The sequence below is a fragment of the Primulina eburnea genome, chromosome 14, assembly GCF_022965805.1.
Source record: "Primulina eburnea isolate SZY01 chromosome 14, ASM2296580v1, whole genome shotgun sequence".
In the NCBI taxonomy this organism is placed as follows: Eukaryota; Viridiplantae; Streptophyta; class Magnoliopsida; order Lamiales; family Gesneriaceae; genus Primulina; species Primulina eburnea.
The window spans coordinates 883,767-902,430 of NC_133114.1; the positions used below are offsets into that span (position 1 = coordinate 883,767).

Sequence of the window (18,664 nt, forward strand, 5' to 3'; positions counted from 1 at the left end):
AATAATAAAAAATCACAAATTATAATATGATCATGAAAGTGATGTGGTAGGATGAAATGGATTGCTAATACAATATTTGAGAAGTGACTAGGTTGGGACACAATATATATGTGATTGAAAGGTGAATTGTCATTATACCTTCTGATTATTGCATTTTTATGGTCAAAATTGTACATTATTTCCCTCTGGCGAACGAAAGAGGATTATATATATATCATGTGGTTTGCTAGTACTCCGAGCATTTTGGGTTTGAATAAATAGGCACTAAGTATAAACCAATCTGACGATGAATGATATTAACTTCATTCTCTAAATGAAGGCAATTACATGTGAACTCTTGATCAAAGTAAGATTGATCTGGGAAATTATTTGACGAATAGATTTTAAATAACACTTCATCATGATTATTACTACATGATATCAAATTTGGACTGAGATTTCAAATCCATGATTTGTGTAAGACGAAATAATCATTCATGATCCTATTTGCAATAATAAAGTGAAATTTTTGACATAACAAAATTGACTCGTTAGAACATGTAACAAAAGTTTCCCAAAATTAAAGATGGCATTTGTTTCACGCAATTTCACTTTCAAAATACAGGGAAACATGAATATTTTGTAGCAAATGCTCAATGAAGTAACATTCTTCCCTACACCACAAGCAAAGCACAATTAATGACATTTTTTATAACACAAATACCAAAAGGGAATATGAGTGACCATGAAATGTAATGGAAATGTTAAAGTATGAAACATATACGTACTCAATAAACCCAAAAAAAAATCAATTAATAAAACTTTAATTTATAAAACATAAAAAATTTGAGCATTCTTTCATCACAGTGAAGCCAGACTTCAACTAAAAATACAGGAGAGATCAAGGGATAAAATAATTTCCTCTCCATATGCTATTTTATTTAGTTTGCTTGTTCATTACATACAAGCGAGTCTTATTCAAGGAGAGCACAAATTTTCATCGTCATCACACATTAGTCTCGATATCAAACTAGTTCGAACAGATTTTTTTCAGGCTAACCAGTCGTCATCCATGGCTTCAATTTCCTCAATGTCCATGCTGCATTGTCACAAAGACAGAAATTGCAAAGGCATTCAATTGTAAGAGATCTTAATGATAATAAAAGAAAAGGAATCCAAAAGTGGCAGGAGATATCAGGGATAAACCAGAAAATTTTGGCAAGATAGTGTTGCACACAGTGCTACACAAATTCTCTGGTCATATTAAACAATGAAAAATCGAGGGACAAAATATTTTTTTAGGCATTACTATAAAACAAGGAATGTTACAGGAAACAATGTAGTAGTAATTGGTAAAAAATTTTGGAATCAAATTGTGCCTGGCCTAAACAGGAATAGGGCTAAGAACCTTTATGACTAGATCAACCTCATAGGTTATATGGCCATATCCAACCGATCCAAAATGAAAGATAAATCCAACAATTTTCAGGTGAACATTAAATTATTTCTCAAGATTAATTCTTACCAAGGCAAAGCAGGCTCTTGCAAGTATTCATCTGAGCAACAATCGTTCAGATCGCGCAAGCAGCTCTCGTTTGCATTTAGCCAGGCAGGATATTCCATAACTTCATCCTCTGGCTTAATTTCCTTCAAGAACTTGAGCCACCAAGCAGATGTCACTAAATTCATAGTGTCATTCCATTCCATCTGGTACTGCTCCCCAATCGACCTGATCTCTGCCATCTCCTTGTCATCCAAAGCTGAACGCAAGCCAGAATCACCGAATTCGGTCACCTCAGCCGAAACCACAGTAGGTGGCACCGCCATGCTTGGAATTTCCTCCGTGGCAAGGGAAGAAGATGTTGAAGCGGAAGAAGAGGAGTAAACTGATGAAGATTTGCTTATACCATTACAAGGGGTGTCCAAAAGGTTGAAATCTTGAAGATTGAGGTTGAGACCTAGCGTTTGGCTTGGTAGAATAAAATTGAGATTTTCTTGGATAAGTGATGGAGGTGCAATTGTCGAAACAGGCCAAGAATAAAGGGAACACAAGCCTTGTGAGCAATATAAATGGCCTAGATTCTCGATCGGAAAATTGCTGGTAGTAGAAGAATTAGAAGCATAAATTCTTGGATTCCTCCTAGACATTAATTTGGCCTCCTGTTCTAAGGAAAGTTGATTAGATAAGGGCCCCAATGGCGGCATTTCAGAACCTGATTCGAACTGCTGCTGCTGTTGCTGTTGTTTTTCACTTGCTTGTTTCATTGCCGCTCTATGAAATTTAAGAGCAGCAACAATTTCTCTTCGGGCTTCAGCCATATTTAGCAGCCTTTCTTGATAAGGCCGGCTTGTGTGAAGCCTTCTCCTCACTTGTTTTTTATGCTGTTGTGGAGATTTTTCTTGTTTATGATTAGAAAATCCATAACCAATCCCAGTTGAATTTTGGTTGCTGGAAACCAGTTCTCCCTCAACCGGTTCTCCCTCTGAATTCTCAACCACCTTATTATTCAATGAATCTTTGGTTCTTGAAGAGGTCAATTCCTTAACAAGGGTACGAATGTAAGTACCAGACAGATGGGGTTCTTCCAAATTTTCATTATAATCTACTTCCACCACTCCATCTTTTGTTTTCGGAGAAGATTTTCCCCTCATTTTTTGTGCAAAATTTGGTTTTCTAGTAAAGAAGTTTATATGGAATGAAGGGTTGGAAAGGGGAAAAGGTGGTTCTGAAGATAATTTTATGCACTTTATATGGGGGCCAAAGCACAGAATGCAGAGAGGGTAGAGGTCAAGATGAAAGGAGTGCTCGTGGGTGCTATAAATAGCTGGTGACATGGTCTAGGGTTTTTAAATCTTTTGGAGTTTTCCCTGTTTTGGAAAACTACCAGGATTTTTAACTCCCCGTTTTACTGGCAGTAGGTGGAGATTTCACAATTCAATTTGACCTTCTCTTTGGTTTTAAACAAAAGAATATATATACTAATAATTATAACCATGAATTGCCCCGTGAATATGGCGATAAGCAACTCAGACTTCAATGGTTGCTAGAGGGCATTGGTCACATAAATTACTAGCTTACTAGCCCAAGATTAAGATGGGTAAACAGGTACAACCCCAAGCATTTCATCATATCACTAGCTTAAATGCAACCCCATGAACACAAACTCTGGTCTCAATCAGATAATACATTTTCTTCTTCATCCTTGGATGAATATTAAACTTGTAACACGTTTAAATTTTTTTATACAAACGCCAGGCAGTTCAATTGATAAGCCAATTTGCATAGGACACCTAGTTTTTTCCATTCAAAGCATTTGACAAGTCCTAAACTTGGCTTTATCCTTATCTTAGTTGCTTACATGATCACTACAAACCGACCCCTATATTTTATCTTACTCTGCCCTAACTCTCAGGAGCCTAAACTAAGTCACAAGGAGAAGGGAAATTTGGGCATTTGACAAGGTTTGTTGGACAAAAGCCCGGATACCTGGGTTTCCCAAAGAAAAATTAAACGAGAAAATTTGATAGAATATTATATTATAGTTTATTTCCATGCTTTTATTTGAAACTTGCTTAGAATGTTTCTTCATCCTTTAAACACTCCAAATGCATGCTTCATGATCAAGCTCCACACCTTATTCGAAGAATTGAGCCTTGACATGACTCTCGGCACAAGCCCTATGCCTTGCCGGACCTTGAATTTAAGCACACTTTTTTAGTCTTTTATAACGCAAATACGAACTTAAAACTTATCATCATAGCAACTACAAATGTTACTACATGTATGAAATTGGGTGTCATAGTAATCGGAATTTCCAAATTTATTATTATTTTTGTTATAAAGTCATCTTCTATATCATTTATCTAATCATGAAAGTGTAAATTTTTATATGTGAAATCAAAATTTTAAAGAAGACCCAAGAATCATGCATTCTGATCAATTCAATTTCTGGTATACACCATACGCAAAGGGACCAGGCTGTGGAAGTTTCAGCACAAAGTGGTTACAGAAACTGACGGGAGAATTCAATCAGTGTGGATTCTTAAATAGAGCACTTGTTGATATTGGATTGTGATGCATAAATTTCAAGTCTCAGACATGTACAATTAAGTATGTCTTTTATATATGTTTCATGAGTAGCTCTCTCGTGAGAGACTCTCATGGATTTTTATTCGTAACACGAGTTGACCCGATCCATAATTATCACGAAAAGTAATATTTTTGACATAAAAAACGATACTTTTTCACGATACAGATTGGGTCGAAGACTTGTCCTATTTTTATAATGCAATGATAAACACAAATATGATATTCCCTGCAGCGTACAGTGTCGCTTTCTATGTGAAAAAACAGGGAAATTTATATGTAACTTGTTTCACATTTAAATATTATATAAATGATTTGATTCTCCAACATTGAATATTTTAAAATTGTCATTCCGCAACATTATTATAGTCGGATCAAACTTAGAACTTGGACCTATAATATAGAACAATATAATATATAATATGTAAAAATTTATGTGATATATATAATAAAAACACAGCCTGGAAAAAAATCACAGACGCTCCATACCTTACTCTCCTCGCTTTAAATTTCAAGCTCCTTTTTCGCTAAACCTCTTTCAGCTCATTGGCTTATGAGAGCCTTGCACACCCTTTTTCAGCAGCAAGCTGTAACGAAATTATGTTCCCACGTAATAAAAAGTATTTATATCTACAGAATCAGCGTGAGATTAACCTTTGTCTAAAAGTTGAGATAGAGAAATTAATGCTTAACTAATTAAGTTTCAAACCAGTTATCATTTTTTACGTGAACGTGCACTACAATTAGCGACAGTTTATATTAAAAAACCATCGTTAATCTACTAAAAACCGTCGCTAATTAGCGACGAGTTTTGAAAAACTGTCGCAATATGTTTGCGACGGTGACCTTAACAACGGTGTTAATTTCCGTCGCTAATTTGATTAGCGACAGGTTTTAGCGACGGAATCAGAAATATTTTTGTAGTGGTGTAGTGTCTCTATTGTGTCTCCTTTATCTTCGAGCTATTAAATTCGTGTTCAATAATTTCACTACCAGGCTAGGTCACAATCCATCATACAATGAAAATGAATGAAGAAGATACGTAAATTCAATATTATATATGCAATGGTATGAACTTCAAGAATCATGGGGTGATCTATATATTTTTCAAGATTTGTGGTACCAATTCCTGAAATGTTTCAATTTCTAGAACCATCCCAGAATTTCCTCCTAATTCCTTACAGAAATCTCTTAAACAAATTTATTGGTTCATCCAGATTTTACTTTCGGTGATTACCTCCATCTTTGCTTTTATATGCTAGGCTACAGGTGAAAATGAATTAAGTCGGCTTATTAACTTTTCAAATCGGCTCGAGAAATAGTTGATTCAAATTTGAAATTATCGTACATGTTTTAACTTTTTTTCGAGTTGAAGTCGAGTATATATTATTTTGTACGATAGTTCACGACTTGCTTGCGAACTTTAATTATTATTAATATAATATGATTATATATTAAATAAGAACATTTCGAATATTTATTTTAGAGCATTAGTTTGAATAGCTCGCGAACAAGTTTGAACATTTCGAGTCGAATTTGAACCAACTCAAGCTCTAATTTGAACCAACTCAAGCCAAAAAATTTAAAGTATCCGAGCTCAAATATCAAGTCGAATTCAAACCTTAAAATTTTCTTAATATTCGTGTCAGTTCGATTTGCTTACACCTCTATGCTAGACTCATTATAATTCAACAACTTGATACTAGTGATACACCATCATATATTCATTTTTCTTAGGACGAATTACATCTACTTCCTTGATGTTTATCATAGTCACAAAAAAAAATTCAAGTATTAAAAAATGTTACATTTACTCGTTTAAGGTTTGTGAAAAACAACAAATAAATCCAATAAGTTCTGAAATTACAAAATACTCTCATCAAATTTATATTTATCTTATATTTTAGACCTTTAGGTTTGCATTTATCTTATATTTTTAGAGGCTTAAGGGTAAGAATATACAAACCTGAACAGGTGGTATGTAATGTCAGAATTTACTGGATTTATTTAATACTTTTTTCAAGTAATATTTAAATACAGTTGAGTTTTTTTAATATGACAAATCTCGGGATAGATATATATAATTAACATTTTTTAAAGATTATATGGGGCGTGGAAATTTCTTTAACCTATGATTAAACCTAGAGTCCTTCCTAACTTCTAACTATCAAACGAAAGTGACTCTTAAATTAGATTCTAATCATCTAAACAAATACGACGTCAGAAACGAAGAAAACTACTGGAATTTGAAGAATAAATCCTTGACATCGTTTATATTTTCAATAAACACCTCATGAGGATTAAAAAAAGGAAATTCATTGAAGAGACTATGGCTTCTGACTCCGGTAAAATGATTTGTACAATCAACTGGACAAATAGCTACAGTATTGCTCAGAAGCAGAGTTCCACAGTGATTCAATCCAAAAACCAAATTTTTTATCACACAATTTTTTCATAATAAATTACTATTTCAGCCCTTGAGTATGTATTACTTTGAATGACACTCACAAATGTAAATTAAAAGTGTCAAAATAGTTACAAATTCATGTAATGAGGTAAGTGTACCTATTAACTAGTTCAACCATTAGTTTGGATTTTAAAAGAAACTATTATATACTTGCTTGCATGTGTATAATCAATCAATCATGAAATTGAATCTTTTTTCCACAAAAATGAATCACATTACATTGCTACAATATGCTTGAAATCAAGGGGACAATTAAGAGAGATTACTCCAAATTTGCTAATTTAGGGAACATTTCATCTCATATTTTCATGTACTTTGTTATAAATTGTTTAAAACACCCGTGAAGATAATTTTAAAGACACGAATTCATTATACAAAAAGAAGATAAAATAATATTTTTCGACCAAAATCCAATTTCCCCAATTCACAAATTTGAGGCATGTGGTGTAAACAGTTGGACTAGCGGTACATTAAATATCAAGAATCAACACCGGCAAACATATCAAGATACAGACATGAAATGTTGGAATTGCTGAATAAAAAATCGAACCAAACATAAAAAAGAGAGCGAAATTAGTAAAATCATGAACAAAAGATGTTAATACTAAATTAATTAATAATATAAATGGATAGGAAACAGGCCTGGTTGTTTTCTGGATAACATCCAAACACAAAGCGTCATCCTGATGCGGCGGCAACTTCCACCAATCCCCTTCGCCCGCCCGCAGATGTCTCAGATTGGCTCGCCGAATCGCATTTTCCCATTAAATTTTATGCAGCGCACACTAAATATTAAAAAAAATCGGCCACGGGTATTCGATTTCATACCAGTAGCGTCGAGAAAGCGAATTTATTTTGTGATTAAAAGCAAAAATATTTATTCAGATTGGCAAACGAGGGGGAGATTTTTTGAGAAAGTTACCAACAGCTAGCTTCACTTTCGACCTAAAACTCGTTCTTTTTATTTTATTATTTATTATTTATTATATTATATATATATTAACATATTAACATAAAATTATCTACTTATATAATTATTAAAGGAAAAATATCAGTATATAAGGAAAAATTATTTAATCCCCAAGCCGAATGTCATATCAGTATCTTATTCTTTCCGAGTTAATCAAGAGGTGGTGGGTCCGCTAACACAGGCAGAGGGCTACGTCAAGGGGATCCACTATCACCATATCTATTCGTGTTGTGTGCTCAGGGACTGTCGGCGTTAATCTCATTATTTGAGACGAGAGGGCTAATTAAAGGGGTGAAGATTGCAACTTCCAGCCCATCAATCTCCCATCTGTTTTTCGTCGATGACAGTTTGGTATTCTTTCGGGCTACAATGGAGGAAGGAGCTTGGGTAAAAGTTTGTCTGAACACTTATGAGAGAGCCTCGGGGCAAACGATCAACCTCTCCAAATCCGCTCTCTCTTTCAGCCCTAATACAAATCCGCTGGCCATTGATTCAATCAAAACGATACTTACTATACCGATGGTTCAATGCCATGATCTGTACCTTGGGTTGCCTACGGTATCATTGAGAAGCAAGAGACTTCAGTTCAAATATCTGATGGAGAGGGTGGTGAAACGTATTCAAGGTTGGAGCCATAAATGTTTCTCTACAAGGGGCAAGGAGGTACTTATTAAATCTGTCCTTCAGGCGATCCCGACTTATGCAATGTCTTGTTTTAAAATACCATCGCAGATATGTGAAGAGATAGAAAAAGCATGTGCTAATTTTTGGTGGGGGATAGAAAATGAAAAAAGAAAGATGCACTGGCGCTCTTGGGACTTTCTCTGTCAACCAAAATGCCGATGGGGGCCTTGGCTTCCGAAAAATGACAGAATTCAATAGGGCACTTCTAGCAAAACAATTCTGGCGTCTGCTAAGAGATCCAAACTCCCTTATATTCTGAGTCCTTAAAGGAAGATACTTCAAGCATGGGGACATCATGGAAGCCAGGCTAGGTAACAATCCATCATACATTTGGAGATCGTTAATCTGGAGTAAAGACGTAATTGCCAAGGGAATTTTATGGCGAGTGGGCGATGGCAAAGACATTCGAATACTTGATGATAATTGGATTCCTAGCTTGAAGAACAAACTGGGAGATACTTTGGACCCGTGGGCACATGATCTAACTGTCAGTTCTCTAATTCGAGATGGAGCTTGGGATTCTGATCTCATATCCGACAAATTCAACACTCATGTTGCAAGTGAAATCTTAAAAATCCCCCTCTCAACAAGGGATTATAAGGATACACGTTTCTGGAGATATGACGCTAAAGGCAAGTACTCGGTTCGTGATGGATACAGGTTACAAAGGGGAATGTTCGATACTCCAGCTCATCAATCGGCTTTCCCCAACGAAAATTGGTGGGCTTTCATCTGGAGCCTTTCTTCCTCCTAAGATCCGTATTTTCTGGTGGCAGGTCTCGCATGACAGTATCCCCACGAACCATAATCTCTGGCGACACCATATCCCAGTTACTGGTAATTGCTCACTATGTGGTGCCTCTACTGACTCAACATGCCACTCCTTATTCTTTTGCTCAATGACCAGACACCTGCGGAAAGAATCTCAATTCTCTTATTTGCTTAAGTTTGCCAAAGCAAGTCACACTATGGGACTTTGCCTATGGATGAAGGACAATCTTCAAAAGTCGGAGTTTGAAACATTTGCGATCCACACTTGGGCTGTTTGGAAAGAACGGCAGAGATATATTCATGGGTCTAGAGACCAAAGGATAGCAGAGAATGTTGATTGGTGCGGGGTGCTATTAAGCGACTTTCCACTAGTGAACTCGAAACTCTATCAGACTAATGTAGTGCACCGGCAACCTAAAGTACACATGTGGTCTCCCCCGAGCTTTGGAATGTTGAAACTGAATACTGATGCTTGTGTCAATAAAGAAACAGATTGGTACAGTATTGGGGGGGTACTCAGAGATCATCAAGGTCGTCTCTTGTTGGCATTCGGGAAACGAATCTCACAGCCTGTTTCTGTGGTCCATGGAGAACTTCTAGCAGTCCTTGAAGGGGTAAAGCTACTTTATGAGAAGAATTTCAATAATGTTTTGGTTGAAACTGATTCCTTACTGGCAGTGCAAGCAGTCGTAGCCACAGAGGATGATCTTGGCTATGTAGGTCTTTGCGCTACTGATATTGGAGACCGCCTCAGAAATCTTGCTATTTCGGAGCTTACTCATGTGTATAGGTCGGCAAATGTAGTAGCCCATCATTTAGCCCGTTTTGTTTCTTGCTCCCGTTCATCATTTGTCTGGTTGAATGGAGAGTTTCCTTTTTGGTTAGTTCAACTTGTAATGGACGATTTATCTCAATAAAGTTACAGTTTCTATCAAAAAAATTAAATTTGGATTTTCGTTTATTTAATTTTAGAAGTTTGATTTTGGTTCTCTAACTTTTAATTTTTGCTATTTTTGTTTAATTATATACACGACATTGGACAATTCACAAAGTTTCAATCTCACGTCATTATTTTTCGATGTCACATCTTCATTTTTCGGTGTTACGTGAGCACATCATGTGAAAACAGGAAATATGATATTAATTAGTATTATCGAATGAAGAGGATATTAAATTTTTCTTTGAATGAAGTAGAATAAATTTTACAATTTTTTTTTTCTGACGGATAAAATTAATGCAGTGGGGATATATTATTGAACCAAATACAGTTTGATTTCCAGTCGAAAAGTTTAAGTAAAGTTGTTGCATTAAGATTTAAAAGAATTTAAACATAAAAACAAAAAATATTTAAAAGAATTTATCTGGGGGATACCAACAATTCACCCAAAAAATGCTTAGTTTCATACGTGTTTTTCCATTTCCAATTACAAATCGATCGTTGATGGACTTTTAAACATACTTGTAAGTAGTTCGATTTCAAGTGTGGAATAGTTCGTTTGGCCAAAGCTCGACATCTGAGAAAGTATCATTAATCTGTTTTTGAGGATCACAAAATCTATATTATCAAGTTTGAGATATTTAAAGTAATTATAAAAATATTTTGTTTTCATTTAACAAAAATAATATAAAAATTTATTTTAGTAAATTTGTGTATTATTTTATCACTATCAGATCTATTTTCCAACAAATTTAGAACTAATAAATAATTTTTTTTAATATTTATCCAAATTTTAGAATTTTTAAATGATAATCTTTCTTTATATAAAAAATATTATAAGAAAGGATTAAATTTAAAATTAAAAATCAACACGAAAAAGTACGTGTGCGAAAGATCCAGTTTTACTTATAAATTAAATTTTAATTGAATTTGAAAATCAAATATTTTTTATGTAAATAGTATTAATTGAAGTCTAGTGGCTGAGACTCTAGGGAGAAGTGGTCCTTTTATTTAATTTATTTAATAGCTTTGCAACTATATAGATTTTGGGCAAAAATTTGTGTGAGACGGTTTCACGGGTTGTATTTGTGAGACGAATCTCTTATTTTGGTCATCCATGAAAGAATATTACTTTTTATGCTAAGAGTATTACTTTTTATTGTGAATATCGGTAGGGTTGACCCAAATAAGAGATTCGTATCACGAAATACGATCCGTGTGACCGTCTCACATAAATTTTTAACTACATAAAATAAACTTTTCTTTTAAATTGAATAGCGCTCTTCTATATAGAACAAATTTCTGTTAATTTTTTAGTACCATTTTATCAATTATAAAAAACGACATTGTGAATTTTTGCGTTAATGTTGACATTTGATTTATACGAGCTGTAATCGTTATTTTACACATACAACACGTATATATATATATATATATATATATATATATATATATATATATATTTCACACATACAACACGTAAAAATATTTCATTCAAATGAATTCACTCACATCTTTGATTTTAATAGTAATTGAAATAAATATGCGTAAATTGTGAGGTCACTTTCCGGTTTTAGTGGGGGTGGGTGAGTGAGGCCACCGGGACCATGTCATGGTTTAGTTTGCCCCCACCTATTCTATTCATGCACCCACCGCCACCCTTCAATTATGATATATTCCAACCGTTGCCATTTGAATACGTAGAAGACCAACAAAAAAAATATTTTTTATTTAGAAATTTTAAAAATGAATTATGTTATGTCTTGCGTTGGAATGCGATAATTTCTTTTTATTAAATAATCAATCGAAACGTGATATTTGAGCTACTGTAAAGTTTAAAAAATTATATTTATATTGTTACCATCAAATATAATTTTTTGATATATAGACAAGAGTGGGTTTCAGGTGAGACCGTCTCACGGATTTTATTCTATGAGAAGGGTTAACCCTACTCATATTCACAATAAAAAGTAATATTTTTTCATGAATGACCCAAATAAGAGATTCGCTTCACAAATATGATCCGTGAAACCGTCTCACATAAATTTTTGCTTATGGAACAAATGTGTTTCTTAGGATATTCATTCATTTAAAATTTCACAGATATTAGTTTTATATAAATATGCCAAATACAAGAAAATTAAAAGTTTTGAAAATGAAACGAAAGATTTTTCCATTAAGTTAATTGGGCCAACATAATAGATGACATCCGACTGGACCAAATAGAAGCCCAACTCTTGATCCAGCCCAATTCTTACAATGGCTGTGATAGGATCCAGAATTGGGCTTCCTTCCAGTGATTCATAGTAATCTAATCAAACTTTATCATATATTTCATATACAAAACTCGTACTTTAGATAAACTAGTATTTCATTTTGCGATACGAAAAAAGTTATTTTATTTAGCTAATAATTAAAATTGGTAAGCATCAGTAATTTAATAATTATTTAAATTATTGATAATATATAATGAATTTATTTAAATTTTAAATATTATTATAAAAAATTATTACATAAAAAACATTTATGCCATTTGAGATACTATCTATACAATCTATACTATATTATTAAGTAAGAAACATCTAGAGTAACTATCTTTTGATGTCATGGTCTGTTTTACTAATTATATATATTAATAAAGTGCTAAAAACTTAATGAAACTCACATGTAATTTAGTGGATAAAGCTTATGTTTCTTAGCCATGAAGTTGCAAGTTCAATTCTTGCTTGAGTATTTTTTATTCTTTTTTTAATTAATTTTTTACTTCATATATCAAAATTACAATGTAGTCACTCATTATTTTTTATAAATATATTTTGATCCTCATTTAAATATAAACCAAATAAATTATTAAAAATATCGTACAAGCACGCAACGCATGCGTAGATATACTAGTTCAAATGAAGATTACAATATTAAATCGTTAAATTGAATTCTTTATCTTGAGTGAGTGTAAGTGTTGCTAATAAAATATAAAAAATATTTAAAAGATCATATATTATTTTATCAAAATTTTAAACAATAAATAAATATTATTCAAAAAGTCAATTTTTTTTATTAGATGAATACATTATGATTAAAAATTGTAGTTATTTTTAAGACATGTTAAAAATATTTACATTAAATTTTGACTAAGATACATAATAATAACAACAATAATAGAAAGACAAAAATTTGTGTGAGACGGTCTTACGGGTCGTATTTGTGAGACGTCTCTTATTTGGGTCATTCATGAAAAAATATTATTTTTTATGCTAAAAGTATTACTTTTTATTGTGAATATGAGTAGGGTTGACCCGTTTCACATATTAATATCCCTGAGATGGTCTCACATGAGACTCACTTAAAAAAAAATATGCAGACAATTAATATACAAAAATTTCAAGACGAAACTCTTTTAAAAATCTAGAAAACATTTATAATATTATGTATAAAATTTGTATTTTATTTAATATGAAAGAGCAGTGAAAATTAAATATATAAAAGTAACACAAAACTTAAAACCATAATCAAAATTAAATGAAATAATACATAATCAATACATAAACTTGAATATAGTTTATATCTTCGATGAACATCAAATTCAAAGTTTAATTTTTTTTAAAAAAAAACTTAAAAAAACTTCACATTTAGTTACATTTTTATTTCATATCTGTTTTCAAATATTTAATGCATTAGATAAATGTATTAATATGGATATATATTTCCTTATATAATATTATTTTTGTTGAGAACTTTTCAAATACAGGAAAAAACTGTTCTTTTACATATATAGATATCGATATAAATTTCTGCATCGACTACATATTAATTAAAATTGGTCGATATTGACTCTTTACTTTCACGCCATACAAGTTGATTATTCTCTATTTAGATTCGATAACGATATAATAGTCTAACATTGGATTGACTCATTGTAACATCTCAAGTATTGTTGATTATTTGACTAGTCGGACATGAACTCTTACAATGCTCGATTTCTCAAACTATAAAAATATAAAATAAAATTATTTTAGGTGAAACATAGATTAATTTATCAAGAAAAACATATAATGTTACCCGATATTACATTTATTAAGAAGTTGCACCATATTTGGGTACAATCACAGGTAATTGCTTCTATTATTGTTAAGTTTCAAACTAACTCCACCATGCATTTAATGGTTTTATTTTATTCATACTACTTATATGTGCAGTGTCATTATCTATCTACTCAACATATGGTATGTATGTTGAGTAATAAATCATAACTGTTCATTCAATCATGACATATAAACGAATGATCATGATTTATCACTCAGCACATATATCTTATGTTAAGTGAACGAAAACTTTAACCATATTTAATCTAAGTTTTATGTTAGAAAAAAGACAATATACCAATCTCAATTGACATGGCTATGAAAAGCCCTTATCTCAACATTAATTTTGTCTCAAGTTTGGTGACAGTTAATAAATTTCTAGTCAAAGTGAACAAATATAAATAAATCAATAAATTCCAAGCGTAACATTTTAAATCACATCATGCATTTAATTTTCATACTGATCCTCTAAAAATAATATTTAATATAAAGAATCGTCAGCATAACACGTGTAAGCTAGGTAACATTTCCCTATTAACAAGCAGTGCTAGTGAAAAGTCCGTGTTTCGAGGAAGGTGTTTTATTTTCATAAATTTGTTTTGCAAGTAATTTATATTTATATTTTGTATTTATTATATTTGATAGAAAATTAAATTTGATATTATTTCTAAAATTATTTAAATATATATTCTTTGTAATTATCGTTTTTAACATTTATAAACTTTGACATATTTCTTATTTCTTGGTATTCATTCACTTACTAGAATTTTTGACGATCAATAATAGATATCAAATGATGAAATATAATCCATCATGCATAATCATACGTGGGAGTTGACTGATCTCTCTCCGAGTTGTAAGCCTTTAGGATGCAAGTAGATCCTTAAAAAGAAATACAAAGAAGATGGATCTATAGATAAATATAAATCCCGATTGGTGGCCAAGGGGTTCAAACAAAAAGAAGGATATGACTTATTTGACACATACTCTCCAGTTACTAGGATTACATCCATTCGTGTTCTCATTGCTATTGCTGCATTGCATAACCTTGAGATTCACCAAATGGATGTAAAGACAGCCTTCTTGAATGGAGAAATGGAGGAGGAAATATACATGGAACAACCCGAGGGGTTTGTCGTTCCCGGACAAGAAAAGAAGGTGTGTAAACTTGTCAAGTCACTATACGGACTCAAACAAGCACATAAGCAATGGCATGAAAAATTTGACACTACAATGAAGTCAAATGGTTTCAAAATCAACGAATGTGATAAATGCGTTTATATTAAAGGTAGTGCAAGTGCTTATGTCATTGTATGCCTTTATGTAGACGACATGTTGATTATGGGAAGTAATCATGAGTTGATTATAAATGCCAAGAATATGTTGAAAAGGTCTTTTGATATGAAAGACTTGATGTTGTGTGATATCATATTAGGGATTAAAATCTCTAGAATACCTGAAGGAATAGTGTTATCACAAACTCACTATGTTGAAAAGGTGCTTGAAAGATTCAGTACCTTAAACATTCGACCTGCTAGAACTCCTATAGATTTAGGTGTTCATTTAGCAAAGAATAGAGGAGAACCCATCTCACAACTGGAATATGCAAGGATAATAGGTAGTCTAATGTACTTGACTAACTGTACTCGTCCAGATCTTGCATATTCAGTGAATAAGTTAAGTATGTTCACAAGTAATCCAAGTAAGGATCATTGAAAAGCCTTAACAAGAGTGCTTGGATATTTAAAATATACACTGAACTATGGTTTGGTATATTCAAAATATCCTGCAGTTTTAGAAGGATACTGTGATGCCAATTGGATATCTGACACAAAAGACTCCAAGTCCACTAGTGGGTATGTACTCACAATAGGTGGAGGAGCGGTGTCATGGAAATCGCTAAGCAAACGTGTATAGCTCGATCCACTATGGAATCCGACTTTATAGCATTAGACAAAGCTGGGGAAGAAGCCGAATGGCTAAGAAACTTCCTAGAAGATATTCCTTGTTGGAATAAGCCAGTGCCTTCCATCAACATTCATTGCGATAGTCAATCGGCAATAGGAAGAGCACAAAGCAGTATGTACAATGGTAAGTCTCGTCACATTCGACGGAGACATAATACCATAAGACAATTGATCTCGAATGGGGTTATTTCTGTTGAATATGTGAAGTCAAAGGAAAACCTGGCGGATCCGTTTACTAAAGGAATAAATAGAGATCAAATGTACAAACTGTTAAGAGGAATTGGCTTAAAACCCACAAAATATAATATTTATAGCGGTAACCCAACCTTGTGAAGTGGAGATCCCATGACCTTGGCTCAATGGGACAGCTAAGTTATAAATATTAGTTTGAGTACTTGGAGTAAGTAAAGGCTCATTCCTATAAAATCCATGTAGAAAAGACCTGCAACATGTGGTGAGGTTAAGTTTTTTTTTAATGATTCCTATACCTATGAGGTAGAGTATGGCAGGATACTCTAGATAGGAGATCACCTATATAAGTGAGAAGTTATGGCAGCTTCAATGGAAAACACTTATGAATCTAAGATATGGTCCAGGGCCGAAACGGACACAACGTGAGAACAAGAATATGTTAGAATTATTATTGTGTAAATACTATTGACTTGGTTTACACAAACGGTTGACTAGTTCAAGACATCATGTCACTACTCAACTAGTAAATCCTATTATATATTACTAAGGAAGGTTCAAAGTCAAAAGCTACCTATCCTAATGCAATAATAATTCACAAGAGCTTTCAAGTAAATCTGCATACATGCATTATGTTCATTTATGTGGGGGATTGTTGGATAAATGAAGAATGGAGAGTGAGGAGTTGTAAAGAGAAGTGGGATGTCTTATGTGACTTGTCCGACATTGAGAAATTAACCAAGTGAAGCCTTCCTAATAAGCTCCAAGTTGAGACAAGGGTTTGGGCCCCAAGGGGTACCAAAAGTTTTTAGAAGGGGGAAGACGCTAATAGGCTGTGTCTCGGTGAAACACACGTGCGCGCGCTCGTCTCGTCTCGGGTCGGGTCGGTGACCACGCTAATAGGCTGTGTCTCGGTGAAACACACACGCGCGCGCGCTCGTCTCATCTCGGGTCGGTGCTGTGCGGTGCGGTCTTTGACAAATATTAATCTTTTTAGACCAAATTTATTTGGAAAATATTGTCAGAAGCTCATGCACAAAATAATATGACAGAGCTACATGCGCAGGCGCGCCGCATCCCGCGCGGATGCGCGCATGTTGCTGTATGTCTCGAGGCCTCGGCCAGGTACAGGGCGCGCGGCCGCGCAGATTCTCACGCGGGCGCGGGCCCCCTACTGTGCGCGCTGCTCGGGAAAACAGAACAGTGCGCGCGGTCCGCGCGCGCATGTCTGGTCGTGAGCGCACCAAACGTTTTGCGCGGCGTTTGACAGTCTAGGCATCCACTGAAGGCTGCTTTTGCCCCAACCAAGGTATCCCTTGCCTAGAAGTGTGTCTCCTCATTGCATCCGATCTGAAGAAACATGTCTCTTCAAAGCAACCGGTGATCATCTATAAATAATCCCTCAGATCATTGTCAAAGGCTGTTGGATCATTTTTGCTGCATACTTTCTTGACATTTTGCTGCACAATCTCGGTTCATATACTTTAAAGCAATTGCATATCTTTGTTCGCTGATAACAAGGATTTGTGGTGCTGCAAAGTTTTGACTTGAAGTCGTTGTATCTTGGGGACGATTGCCTGAAACGTATAGCACTTTGATACGGGCAATTTCGTCTTGCAGAGAAAGGATCTTCCTTGCCTTGACTTGATCTTTTGCTGATGTTGTTCGTGATTCAAGACCCAACTTTCAGTAACGCAGAGAAGAGGTAACAACATTCTAAGAATAATCATGCATAAGAAAATTTTGGATTCATATAAGATCTTCCAACATCTATAAGATTCGAGCCCAAAAATATTCTTTTTTTGGTTCTACGGATTTCCTTCATGGTTTTCTACGGATTCCATGTTAAAATTATGTCGTATTAATTCATGCAGCATTTGAAATAATAATTCTCCGAGTACCTGTTTTGAATGTAATATGTATTTTGTCTGTTTTGACTATTGTCCATGTCAAGTGACGTCACGATGTTTTAAATATATAAATGACAAAATAATAACAAACACAAGTAGAGATTAGTTATGTCTATTTTAATCAAATAATAATATAAAATACTCAATTAGAACATGATTTAAATGGTGAAGAAAAAATATTAAAACCAACAAACTTTTAATTTAAGGTTGTAATTTATATATAAATCGAGACACTGAATGTAATATGTATTTTGTCTGTTTTGACTATTGTCCATGTCAAGTGACGTCACGATGTTTTAAATATATAAATGACAAAATAATAACAAACACAAGTAGAGATTAGTTATGTCTATTTTAATCAAATAATAATATAAAATACTCAATTAGAACATGATTTAAATGGTGAAGAAAAAATATTAAAACCAACAAACTTTTAATTTAAGGTTGTAATTTATATTATATATAGGACAAGGGAAGGAGTGATATTTACTTGAACAGTAAACCCTCAAATAGATATATAAGAAATAATTAAAATTAAATGTTCATTTATTTATTATAATTATTTTCTTTTCTGTTTAGGGAAGGTCGAGTAAGGAAATGGTTGGAGGATGGAATTTGCTC

General features: G+C 33.4%; 1 protein-coding gene across 2 annotated transcripts; it reads right to left on the reverse strand.

Moving 5' to 3' along the window:
• Positions 1-787: 787 nt before the first annotated feature.
• Positions 788-7,489, reverse strand: LOC140812300 (uncharacterized). Of its 2 annotated transcripts, none has more exons than XM_073170531.1 (3): positions 7,176-7,489; positions 1,505-4,653; positions 788-1,078 (listed from the first exon to the last, which is right to left on the reverse strand). In XM_073170531.1, exons 2-3 carry the CDS (start codon positions 2,812-2,814, stop codon positions 1,030-1,032), a joined length of 1,359 nt encoding a protein of 452 aa, XP_073026632.1. In that variant the 5' UTR covers positions 2,815-4,653; positions 7,176-7,489; the 3' UTR covers positions 788-1,029. The 2 variants fall into 2 exon arrangements, with proteins under 2 accessions (XP_073026632.1, XP_073026633.1); XM_073170532.1 differs by having other exon boundaries at positions 1,505-3,673; positions 4,556-7,489.
• Positions 7,490-18,664: the final 11,175 nt, after the last annotated feature.